At 30.1% G+C, this 14,152-nt stretch overlaps 1 protein-coding gene across 5 annotated transcripts in view; it reads right to left on the bottom strand.

Annotated features, from left to right (window-relative positions):
• The window catches only part of LOC145245777 (uncharacterized), a 550,409-nt gene that overhangs the window by 28,966 nt on the left and 507,291 nt on the right, over positions 1-14,152 (bottom strand). For all 5 annotated transcript variants that reach the window (XM_080107393.1, XM_080107391.1, XM_080107395.1 and 2 more), the window contains exons 13-17: positions 11,892-12,101; positions 10,299-10,457; positions 8,536-8,638; positions 4,524-4,655; positions 2,107-2,193 (exon numbers count right to left, since the gene is read on the bottom strand). In XM_080107393.1, coding sequence (XP_079963519.1) covers positions 2,107-2,193; positions 4,524-4,655; positions 8,536-8,638; positions 10,299-10,457; positions 11,892-12,101 — 691 coding nt within the window. The remainder of the gene's footprint in view (positions 1-2,106; positions 2,194-4,523; positions 4,656-8,535; positions 8,639-10,298; positions 10,458-11,891; positions 12,102-14,152) is intronic.

The following is a 14,152-nucleotide window of genomic DNA, read 5'->3' as shown; positions in this document are numbered from 1 at the left end:
ATATATATATATGCATGTATATATTTGTATATATACATGCATATATATATATGCATGTATATATTTGTGTATGTATGTATGTATAATATTGTACTTAAACCAAATTTATATTTATAATTTTACTCTATTTTATTTCTATCTCTAACCCATATTAATTTTCTTATCAAGTTTAAATCCATACCTTTATTTTAATTTTTTCCAGATACATCTACCTTACTTTAATGCTAGGTTTATTTATGGTGTCTTTTACATTTAATAAAAACCCTTCCCAATATTTGCTGAGGAAACCTTGTTTGATAAAAAACTATATGTAATAATTATTGTCCGTAACTTGATGTCTACCACAATAAAAACACTGTTTTCCGAAACGATCGTACAAATAATTGATTTTATTGTTGTTCCTTCTTATGAAACGGATTTTTAATTTAATTATAATTTGATTTTTAAATTTTAAATTATCAATCACATTACTAAATATTAAATTAGCTCTAGGATATTTACCTATTGAGTTTATTATATATCTAAATTACGAGCACTTTTTCTTTCCCTGTATTTTAATTAAACTAGTAATTTTACTATTACATTAAAATACACTCTGCTCTTTAGACTATTGTTCTAATCTCCTTTAAATATATATATATATAGTAAGTAATTTATAAAATATATATGGCGATTAAGCTACACTGAATATTCTGCGTTTCATCCACTATAGGATTCGTCAGGCTTATGCGCAAATTCTGTGGTTGTTTCTTGTTTTTATATATGTTGAGGATTTTTAGTTAGCCAATCAGCTTTCTAGTATCCACCGCGCCCCTTCCTATCAGCCAATGGGCATGCATTTTATCGAACAAAGGATCTGTTTTAGAACTAGGTTAGTGGTTTAAGGTAGACGTTTTCCTTTTTTTTTTTTTAATTTTTTTTTTTATATATATACATATAAATATACCTATGTGTACACACATACATGCACATATATATATATATATATGTGTGATCGTTTATGTATATTCATGTTTATTTAATTTATTTATTTGTTTGTTTTCTATTGTTATTGTTAGTTTTAAAGCTATTTTGTATCGCTATCCTAGAGTAAGTTTTATTTTGTGAACACAGTTGTTTGCTATTTCTCATCTACAGTTTAATAGATTTTGGGGTTCTTTAAAGTACAGGATAGCAAATTTTTCATGGAGGCATAATTTACATGGGTCGTCTAAATGTCTGCACGTGGTAGCTTGTCTTATTATTTTCCATTCGACTACCGGCGAATGTCCGCTTTCTTTGAGTTCCCAGTATTTATTCGCTAGTGTTGTTTTTATACGGTGTTTTTTATTTTTGAATTATTTTGAATTTTTTTTTTACATATATATATAGAAAGAGAGAGAGGCATAGATAGGTACATAAATAGTTTTACAACATTTATTGGTAGTGTTCCTAAAATTCAATCAACAATGATTCAGCATATGATCACTTCCAAGACTACTTGGAATTATCATTATTTTCTTATTTTTTATATACACACATTCGAAATCATATCTTTATCAGCACGTTTCACCAAGATCACAAAAAGGTATTCAGTGAGAGCATCAACATCTTATACTTTTTTTATAAGGGTTTCAGATTTATACATTACAGAAAAGAAACATACTTACTACATTTATACCAGTTCCAATGAACACCATGTTAATCATATATATATATATATATATATATATATATATATATATATATATATATATACATATAAAAAGAATAACAAAACTTGACACATATTAAACAATTTATTTCAATCATAACAGCTTTCTTTCAGATCTGGAATTCCTCAGATTCACAGACTTGAAAGACGTCAGTTATTTGGATTGAAATAAATTATTGTCTGGTATGTGTTAAATTTTGTTATTCTTTATTCTTGAATATTTTTTCTGTACAATAAATATATTGGATTCTCAAGAAATATGACGTTTGCTATATTTTTACATCTCAATATAATTAGATATTAAGCAGTTTTTACATCGAATTGAACCTGTGACTAAACTTTAATGCAATATTATATACAATTAAAAGTTAATTTTAAAAGGAAAAACAAAACATAATTTGATGTTTACTTACCTAATAAATGGTCTTGTCATCATGACAATAGTCTTTAACCATAAGGTCGGATGTACTAACAAGAGTGCCTTCAGATTTTTCTTTAATCTAAAACACAAAATCAAAAACATTTTTAGTCCAATAACAAGAAAAAAAACTTTTGAAATGAGGTTAGGCTATTCTCCTCATCAACGCAAATATTTATATTTTTACACTTTGTCTTCTTGATGTTTTCAGATACATTGTTCTGTTAAAAAATGTAAATAATCAACAACTTAAATACGGCGAAAAAAAGAAAAGAAAAAATCTACATCATGACAAAATGAAAATGTCAAATTCCAAAAGTCACGTAAATTGATCAAATAGTTTTTATTTTTACATAAGAAAATCGAATTTTTGAGTAACAGAAGAGCAACTGTCTTAAATGCCATTTTGAAAACAATCTAAAAAAACAAAAACAAAGAGCGATAAAAAAAGGGCGATAACTTTATAATCAAACTTGCAATATTTATGTTGTAATGTCTATGAATTTCCATTAATCACTTAAAAATGATTTTGTTTATAAAAATAAAATAACTTAATCAATTTACATGATTTTTGAAATATGATGTTATGATAGATATTTTCATTTCGTCACAGGTATATAAATTATACAGATTTTTCTTTATTTTTTTAATATAGGGGAAAACTGGAGAAGAACCACAATTATTAATGAAAATGAAAAAAAAAAAAAATTTACCACTCCCACCACCATACTAATTTAATCCCTGCTTACTCGCTTATATCTTTTTACCATAACCAGGTCGAAGGTCACTCTGAATATAATGTAAGACGTGCAAGTGTATCCGATGTAGTTTCTGAGTTTTAGTCAAACACGTACAAATTACAATTTTCCTTTATAGATATATAGATTAATGTGATTTCATATAGAAGTATTTTGTAACACTTTATTCACATTTATAGTTTTTTTTTTTTTTCAATATAAACTAAAACAAATGTATAAAATATACTAGATAATGCAAATTGGTTAATGTGATTTTATGGCATATTAACCATTTTGGGATTTATTTTATGCCAAAGTTCAGTATAAATCATCTATATATAAATAGGATAGCGTGCGTGTTATTTATTTTGTGTGTCACGTTTACATCCGAGTGACTGTCGTTTAATTGTTATGGACTTCCATTTCTTGTAATAAATAATTTTACCAAGAATTCTTCATAAGTTTCGGTTTTGATTATAGCTGATGGCACTCAAGTCATTATTTTTTTTATAAATAATTTTATCAAGAATTCTTTATAACTTTTGGTTTCGATTTCAATTATAGCTGATGGCACTCAAGTCATTATTTTTTTTTATAAATAATTTTACCAAAAATTCTTCATAAGTTTTGGTTTTGATTATAGCTGAAGAAACTCAAGTTATATATATTTACATATATTTTTTCCATAAGTTTTGGTTTCAGTTCAAGCTGATGCACCCAAGTCATATAGATATGTTTCTTTTATTTTTGAAATCTCAACTTTATAATATATAAAAATCGATAGAACATTAACTCTATAATACGAAATCTGCAAGACTTAAAATATCATATTTAAGCGTACTTTACGACCAAGCTATGCCAGGCGTCCCTGCTAGCTTAAATAAATACTTTTGCATTTTTAACAAAAAAGCTACAATAATATCAGAGCGTCTCCATTTACGCTGAATATCTACAGAATGCCAACATCAATATATTACTTATTAATGAGACCCCTGTGGAATTTCCACAGGTCCTGCTAGTAAATTATTCATTTTATATGATTAACTAGCAAGCCGCCCATAAATATTATATTTTAATTAATGCAGAATTCTTATTCATTATAAATAGAAATACTGTAGGCATTAAATGTAACGTTGAAGTCCTTAAAAAAAAGTTAAAAAAAAAACTGTAAGAAACTGAGGTTATATAGGTTGAGAAGTGTCCTCACACACACATCTCACTTTTATAGATATATTGATAGATATATTAATAGATTAGATACAGGTTGCTATTTTCCATAATATCTAGGTAGGATGATCATGGGTTTTTAATTTTCCACTTGGCCATAATATTGCTTCCTTGAGAGTTCATTGCCGTCTTCAGATCCGATGGCAATAAATGTTGTAATGAACTTTCCTCACGAGTCATCAATCGCAATCATTCCATTCATCATTTTAAAACCTCTCATAATATTCAGCATCAATTCAGCTGACAATCTATCAATCTCATTAATTTTATCCTCGAGTGGCTTTTATCCTTGATGTGGGAATCATCAATAAATAATAATAAAAAATATTAGAGCAAGAAATGGCCATAACAGATTCAATTTTAACTCAGCAAAGGTGATTCCATAGTCTGGAACAATATCTATTAGTTCAGCATGAAAAGCGTAAAACAAGACAGAAAAAAAAATTACCGATGATCAATCATTTGATAGCAGCGTTTAAGCCAACTAAAACCCGGCATCTGACGACGAGGTGTTGCTCCATGGAAAAATACGATCATATAATCTTCAGCTACAAGTTGTTCCAGTGTACTAGTAACATATCTGAAATGAACAGAATTTAAAAAATTCAGCAAATATTCATATGATACCCAAATTTATTACACAAAATTTAACTTCTGCATACGTCATAATATCACATAGGTATAAAATGAAAATTTTTTTTTTATCTGCTTTTGAAAATTTCCTCATTCAATGTTAATGCCCTTATTATAAACTAGCGGGGGTACCTGCCGTTGTCCAAGTGTTTTGAGGTATAAAAGAAAAAAAAAGTGTTAGTCGGCAGGCAGGCTCGAACCCGTGACGCAAAGGCAGAAAAGAAAGAGAAAGAAAATGTAGCATCTTACCGCTATCTACAAGGCCGTAAGAAGTGAAAAGCGTTCAAATTTAGCGATGTCAATTAAAAAGTTGACTTGCTAACAGGTTCAGAAATGAACATTGGCTGAAGACTAGTTCAGCTTTCCGCTGTTTCATTTCTTTGTTTTCCCATGATGTTGGGGAAACCAAGTTCCCCCGAAAAAGGGGGAACTCAAATGAATAGCAATTGTCTGATATGAGGGGTTTTCCTCACATTGATCAAAGCTAATTGCTTTCAAGACGTCCCGCCACGAAAGGCCTTTGTTTTTGATTAGTTTTGCTTTTATACGAAAAAGCCGAACAAATACGTGGCAAAATGGAATAGTGTGAATTTTGTAAAAGTCACTCAAATAAAAGATATAGAAGATCTCCGTTCACAAATCATAGATATTACAATCTAAGGAGTATATAAAAAGTTCTAAAATATAGTAACCCCCCCCCAAGAAAAACCTTTTGTCTTTTATACATATATATAGATTACTGAATCCTATATTTCTTTGAGATGAGGACTAATCATTTGCATTATTTAAATTCTTCAGAGTATTGTTCTCATCTTGAGTGTTATTTTCAGTATGTTTTAGTGGACATAACTTCCGATCCTCTTCAGATATATTTTGTCAAACTCAGGAATCTGTATGGAATTTCAAAGGAAACCCTTTATTTAATTTGTAGAGGTAGCATGCTCTCGTTCCGTCATGACCAGGTAGAAGTCTTAAGTAATTCACGATTGTATTCTAAATATCGCTCACATTGAAGATTGAACATTCAACTTCCAAAAAGAATGTCATTTAAAACTGAATTTTACTTCGTAAAATACCCATTACTACACAAATCCTTGCAATCTGAGCAATACTACTTATTTATTTGATACACAAATTAAAAACATAAAATTTAGCTGATATAACTGCATTGATGCTTTACCTACATAAAAATGAAATATGATATTTGACATGTTTTTATTTTAACTTAAAAATTATAGAAATTAAAAAAAATATGAATAAACTGATGAGTTAAGAGATTGGTGCACAGGGGTTCTCACTGATTCCTGAAAAATGCTCGTTGTTAAATACTAGAAATTAATTACAATTTAAATTAATGTCACTATACATACATTTAGTTTCACTCTGGTCAAGTGTATGATAGGACTGAACACACCAAATTGAATATTACAAAATGTAAAAGAAAAATAAACAAAAAACATAACCTGGCGATATTGTCTCAAAAAGGTTCTTTGAAATAAAACAAATTATTACAAGCAACATCTCAGACACTATTTAACTTAACTAAGGAGAAGTGCTTGAAACAGTGGGATCTATGGATGACTACATAAGCCCTCCTTCTTAGTTTGAGCACAATCGTTAATTAATGTTTCCTGCAGTTTCTTGGCGTTATGTAAATAAACAAATTAAGCATAGTGAAAATCGGTTGGTGTTTTGTTTACGTACATAGACATGGTAGATGGAGCTGCTGACTGTCAACTAGATGGTTGACGGTTTGATCCCTGGCTAGGGAGAGATGTTAGCCTTGTTACGCTGAAGAGTTGTGATATATTAAAACTATTTGTCTGTGGATGATTATATATATATATATTCTATTCTTCTTGCTCGTCCGTCGAAGTCGACGATGACCAAGGTATCAATCAGTTCGGCGTCAGGGGTTTGTGGGTCCTGAGATGGCTGATGAGGCCAATCCGTGCTCGGCAGACTCTTCCACACTCTGGACACATGAAGGCGGTATATATATATATATACACACACACACGTATATGGAAGGTACAGTTTTTTTATTTAATCTATAAGTATAAAAGCGAAAATGTGTGTATGTATGTATGTTCACTTTTTGTGTATGTCCGCAAAAGAATTTTTTTCGGCGTCTTCTCGAGACCGTCGCTCATTTATAAAACTTTTTATATCACATCGAAATCATAACATCTACGAGTTATGAACTGGGGTCGCATGTGTATTTAATTTGCCCAACTTTTAAAAGCTAAATATTCAACATTTTTCGATTGGCGCGTGTAGATTCGCCTTTTTCGTATAATAAAAGTGAAACTAATACGAAGGTTGTTACATCGTTCCCAGCGTGATTCGCCGGGAACGTCTAAAAGCAATCAGCTTTGATCAATGCATTTTTTCCTTATATCAGACAATTGCTATTCAATTTGGACAATCCCCTTTCAATGGGGAGTTGCCCCCACTTCCATAATATTGGGGAAGGCCAAACTGCCCCGCACTAAATAAAAAAACGATCCCGCAGTGAAACAAAGTAAACAAATGCTAAAAAACTGCCCCGTCATCGTAACGCTCCCGCGATAACCTCATTAAGCAGCAACCTGTCAATCAAACCTCCTTGACTTTACTCACTTTAATCACTCTTACATTAACATTGTTGCCGTAGCGCAGGTGTTCAGGTTCAGTCTATAGGCCTCAAGTCTCCGGGTTCGAGCTCACATGCCACCAACCCCCATCTTTTTTTTTTTTTTTTTTTAAATATCGCTATCGTTAAGTTTCCTTTTTGTTCTGATTTACCTGCCGCTAGTTAATTTATAAATTTACATTACAACATATATATAGATCTACATATATATATGAGTGATGTCAGAAAAGAAGCTAAGTACTCTCAACAAAATTTCTCGAATATTAAAAAATAAAATAAAGAAAAAAATCTGTATGAAGTACATATCCATGACAAAACAAAAATGTCATATTCCAAACATTACGTAAATCAATGAAGTATTTTTATTTTTTGATAAGTCATTTTTAAGCAATTAATGGGAATTTGTAGGCATTACAACGTAAATCTAGTATGAATTATTGTTGATGTGTTTTCTTTTTTAGATTTTTTTCAAAATGACAGTCGTTCTTCTGCTACTCATAAAATTTGATTTTCTTACTAAAAATAAAAAACCCTAAGAGCCTCTTTCACCAACAAACTCATCAGGAGTTAATCGTTGGTATATCAAAAGATGCAAAATAAATAAAAAAAAAAAAAAAGAAAAAAATTGTCACGCAAGAATAAATACTTGGGGATATACGAGTAAATCCTGATAAATTTGTTGGTGGAAGGAGGCCTCAGGGTTATTTTTTATATTATTTTCAAAGCACTGTATCGTTTTTGTAATATTAAAAAGTTATTTAAAAATAAAACTATTTCATCAATTTATATGATTTTTGGAATATGATATTTTCATTTCATCATGCATACGTATATCATGCAGAGCTTTCTTTATTTTCATTTTTAATATTTGGTGAATTTTGGACAAGAACAGATAGGACATTATATAATTTTTGCACGTCTCTCATCATCATAGAAAAGGATACAATATCACTGCTCCTGTACTCCATTGGATGGAGGCTGAGCAATGCAATGAATTATGTGAAATGTTGCAGCTCTTTGAAGAATATGTATCAATAACGATTTACCAAAGCAACATTATGATATCATGCGATTCGTAACAAGGATATGTGCATACAACATTGAAAAAAAGTTCACTTGTTATCTCTGTTAAAAATAAATTAATTAATCAAACTAGCAAAAAATTAATCTCAAAGTAAAAAGCAATACTTACAAGAACAGATTATCCATAACATAATTGTAATCTTTTCTTCCTCGATCCGGAAGAAAACAACCGGAAAATACAATAATAGCATTCAGATCTTCTCCCATGTAACCTAGGATAAAAAAAAAAAATAAAAATAAAATAAATAAATAAATAAATAAAACTTAGAAGCAATTTGATATAACTAGTAGTAGTATTTAAATTCGAAATTAATATTTTTTTAACAAATAATTTTTCAACAAATCTCTATAAATAAAACAGTAGATATATGTGTGAAAATATTTAACCGATAAACTCTTAAACTACAGGTCACATAACACTGACATTAACAGAAAATAGTAATCATACATCAAAGATGGTTTATAATGAGTAAAATCTTTGTTTGGATGGATGAATAATGCATACAGAAATATGTTGGCAAGTTGAAATGCAAAATGTTCATTTTAATTTGCCAACATATTTCTATTAGTTTTGTGCATGTGAAAATGTATTCATAGCTTGAAGTGGTTTAATTTTAAATCTTTCTTATCTACCTGTCAATAGTCCAAATGGTAGGGAATGTAGCTGGAGTGCTAAATGTTTTGGTTTCAATTCTAGCTGATGGCACCTAAGTCATTATTTTTTAACTTTTAGAATCAGTGCTATATATATATATATATTATATATATGAGATAGATAGATATTCGAATGTTCCATTAAAGTTTTTTGTCTCTCAAAAACTGAGTTCGTAAAGAAATCGAGAACATAATTTTCCTCTCCCCAATTAACCATTTTCATTTGTTGTAGAATATCTTTCGTTTTTGTCACTTGGTCTTACTGGATTCCAGGGCAAGAATTTATCTAGTCTGGTGGAGTATTCAGCTTCATGCTATTACTTGAGATAACATCACTTTGAGTAGGTGCACCATTCGTCGTAAAAGCTAATGTGGATTAGCCATAGAAAAGAAATCTCAAGAAATGGGCTGCGAATATTATGTGACTTTGAATATTTGGTCAGGGTTTACTTCTAAGGAAAAGTATCCTCATGCCAGGTGTACAGAGAGACCTTAGACATTTGAGAGCATCTAGTAGTTATTCAAGTTCTCTCCTTTATCTCTCTAAATGTCAGAAGATTATTTGGTGCTTCTTCATTATTAGAACGAAATTCAAAAATTGAAATTCTAATAAAACCGATGGTATCTACTTAATTGCTATGTCACAGTAATGAACATATAAAACAAATGATGCAAAACGATAAGGTAGAAAATTAATTATTGATGAAAATAGTTTTCAAAGGCAATTAGCAAAAATTGAGTTTTCCTTAGAAAAGAAACCGAAAAGTTCAACTCGTAACAAGGGAGGTAATAATTCTCTGAAATCTTCGTCCAATTTATCAAAACTCAATTTTCACTGCTTGCCATCAAAAACTATTTTCATTAATAATTTTTTACCTTATCGATTTTCGTAATTTTTGGATAGGTTCATTACTGCGACATGACAAGTATATACGATTGGTTTTACTTGAAATTCAATTTTCAATTTTTGTTCTAATAACGAAGAAGCACAGATTATTTCTTCTTATTTGTATTATTCAAACTACTTTTTTTTTATTTTGTTGAGTGTTATTTTCACAATATTTCAGCTAATATAACCTTTGACTTTTTTCAGGTGTTTCTTATTGAACCCAGGAGTCTGCATAAAATATTCTATAAACTGTCATAAGTGTAGGAATTAGAAAAAAAGAAAAACAAATAAAAGGATGTTTCATTTTTTTTTTGTTGTAAATTCTTTACCTCCATGAGATAGAACTTTCTTGTAGGGTTCCACCACTTTCATATCAATACGGAATTGCTTTTCTCCAATCCACACTGCCTTCCAATGCTTTGAATCTGCTCGTTCCTCTTCAGCAGTGTATTCAGGGATAGCACTTGGAGACTCCAAAGGAGTTTCACCTGTTGACACATGAAAATACAATTAATGAAAACTCAATGCAAAAATTCTTACTATAAAACTATTTTAATTTGTGCACGTGTGAATATGAGAAAACGCTACGCATCCATATCCTAACCCTAACCCACACGTCAAAACGTTACCCTTCTATATGCTCACATCAGAGATAAATCACTTTCTGGAGCATTCATTTCAGGTCTGCAAACAGCCAGTAGACACTGGGGGCCAAATCTGGAGAATAGGGTGGGTGTGGAAGCTGTTCAAAATATAATTCCTGTAGTTCTTCTACCACTGACATCAACATGTGACATGAGTAGACTCCTTCCTTCAAATGATGGACCTTCTTTTCTTAAGATAATCTTTGAACCTGATACCTTTGCATCCCAAAATACAGAAGCCAAAACCTTGCATTATTGGTCGCTATCTCACACAACTTTTATTTACAATCAGACAAGCAAGTTTGGGGACCTTTTTTTCAAGTTATGACGAATTTGATTTGTGTTTGCATGATTACATTTAAAGCCAGCATACTATCCCTTTACCATGTTTGCGATACATCAGAGTTTGAATAAAACATCACACACTATTGTTTTGCTTGAGCATTATTTTTCCCATTGGAAAACAATGTTTCAATACACTAAATTCAGATTTTTCCATCATTTTCAAATTTTTTAAAATTATATGCATACAATTTAAAATAAAAATATTTAATAAATACTTGAATTTGTTCAGTTTTTTTTTTCTTGGTGAGTAAAACATTATGACTACATATATTAAACAATTTTTTTGTCTAAAATTCCTCCATGTTAAAATTATAGTATTTAAAGCCATGACGAAACAAAAATATCATATTCCATAAATTACATAAGTTAATATTAAATAAAAAAAATTCAGTTTTATGAGTAACCAAAGAACAACCATTTTGTCTGGCATTTTGAAAACAATCTATAAAAAACAAAAAAACAAAAAAAAAACAAAGGGAGATAATGCAATAAATCAAACTTATGACATCTATATTGTAATGCCAATGAATTCCTATTAATTGCTTAAAAATGATTTTGTCTATAAAAATAAAACTACTCGATAAATTCATGTGATTTTTGGAATATGATATTTTCATTTCATCACAAGTATGTACATCATAAAGATTTTTGTTTCTTAATACAGAGACATTCTGGACAAGAACCAAAGAATTTCAAGATTTTTATCTTAGTAGTATATTATATCAACACACAATATCTTTAATTCTTATTTTGTTATCCTTTGCCCAGGCAACGTCAGGTAACCTTACTTGCTATTATTCTTTTAAGTGTTTTTTTTTTTTTTAAGGCAGCTTCCAATAGAAAGGAATCAAAAACAAAAAGTTTCTTTATGCTTCTCAAAATTTCTGTATCTCTCAAGCAAATGAGACGGAATGATAACAAAAACAAACTCACTCTCCCAATCAATTTCTCCTAAGTCATCAACATCAACTTCTTCAGGCGTGTCGAGGTCCTCTGGCGTCTGTAGATCATCTATGTTGCCCAGCACGTGTTCACCCGGTGGCGAACCACCTTCTCCATCCAGATCCTCATCGTTGAAGAAATCACCCACGTTTGGTTTTATTTTCTTCTTCGGACGAATTGGTTGTAATGTGGACGGTCGTACTGAAATAATAAATGACGATTAGTTATTAAAGCAATTAGTTTTTATAGAAATTATTATAGCAAATAGAACCAGTAAAAAAACATGCTAACCTGAACGAGTGCTACACGTATGGGGAGGGGGGGGGACAATCTAGTCGGCAGGTGAGAAGGAAAAATATGATTTTTGCAATGTCTTTATTTTTTTTTTATGGAGTGGGGTGTATTTTGTTTCACAGCATGTCAACACTTTTTCGGTTATTTAATGCCAAATTCAGTCATTTTGAAAAAAGAATTTTATATTTCAAGTTCTTTATATCTTCAAATATTTATTCATAAGGTTTAGTTATCTTTTTTTTTTTTTAATCGCATATCAACCCTTTCTTTGTTATTTTATGTCGAGTCCAATAATTTTGGAAAGAGGTTTTATGCTTCAAGTTCTTTATATTTACAAATATTTATTCATGGTGTTTGGTTTGCCTTTTTTTGTATAGGAAAATTGTTGTTTTTGGCCTTGCAAAATAATTGAATTTTCAAAGGAAAAGGAAAAACAAAAAACGATAACATCAATATTTGGTGCATTTTAGGTTGGAAAACTAGTACCTTCAGACAGCCTGATCTGGCAGCACCAATTTTTAAAAATCTTTATGTTGGCAGAAAAAATTATATATTATGAGATATTTTATTTCACCTGTTTTTGCTCCCAGCGGCAAAAATTTAACATAACAATTATAACAAAGCATACCTCTAAAATTTGACACAAATTTTATTCTTTCTTTGCTGCAAAAAAGGAAATGCCTAATTTGCCTCTGAATAGAGATGTTAACAACCTTGAAAGCTAATAGTTCTTTATCTTAAGCAGAAACTGGTATATGGATATAGCACTGTTGGATCAACTGCAGCCGTTTAAAGGGATTTGGTATGATGCCTTCTGATAAAAAGATTCAATTCTCATCTTGAGTCGACATTACAGAAGTTCATAATTAATGCTCATTTGAAAGAAAAGTCCTTATTAACAGGCCAACAATTCAGACCTTAAAAAGTCTCTGGGAGACTCATATACAATAAAAACTTTGCCTAATCATTTAGGCTTAAAAGTAAAGTCTCAAGGAAATGCCTCATATCCATAGAGTTAAGTTCCGTCCTTCTTTCTTGTTCCACTGCATGTCTGGAACTGAAAAAGAAGCATTCAACTTCTCGTTTGCAGTTAAAACGACGACTAATATGATTGGTCCAAACAAAGAGAGTAGGTGGCCAAATCAGCCAATGAGGAGCTTGCTTATTATTGTAGAATTTCTCCCAATATCCGCTTTTAACAGTAACAACTTACTAAAAAAGAAAAGATAAAAAATATTACTGCAAATGTGCATTAATCCAATTAATTAAATCGCATCAAACTTCTGCTTTTTTGTTGCAAAAAAAAAAAAAAAAAAAATTATAATATAAAATTTGAAAATGCATCTTCCTTATAAAATATTTAATGCAGTGAATAAATGCTGAACACGTTAAAATTGTGAAAATATCTTAATTTTTTAGATTAAAAAATATTAAACTATTGCTTCGTCTACAAATAGTTTTTAGTTGAAGCTCTCAACATCATAAATTGGGGTGGAGCTAAGAACCCCTGTTGCTATTGACCAATCCTAAAATATGTTTCTGACTTTCAACTATGATCTCATCCTAATCTTTGGTTAAGCTATCTTTTAAGATTATCATCATTTGATATAATCCGCTTAACTAAATGCTAATCTAATCTTACATTACATGATTCAATAACTAAGAATATTTTAGTACATAATATAAAAACGAAATATTTATCTAAGATAAAAAAAAAAATCAAATAACTACAAGTTACTTAAATCAAATCATAGGCAAAGTTGTATCGTAAAAGTACAAGTAAAAATAAATGGCAGGTTCACATGGTGTTTTGAGTTGAACAAGTCACTATCAAAATTTTGATCAATTTCTGGAACCTTTGATATGTAACAAGCTGAGCATGCAGGGTCCCTCACCATGAGTGAAACATTTACTTTTACCATGACTAATGTTTATGCAAATTTTTAAAAAAAATCCAA

Source organism: Euprymna scolopes, chromosome 23, assembly GCF_053919585.1.
Source record: "Euprymna scolopes isolate OS-2025 chromosome 23, ASM5391958v1, whole genome shotgun sequence".
NCBI lineage: Eukaryota > Metazoa > Mollusca > Cephalopoda > Sepiida > Sepiolidae > Euprymna > Euprymna scolopes.
The sequence above is the reverse complement of the archived record's forward strand: the minus strand, read 5'-3'. Positions and strand labels throughout refer to the sequence as shown.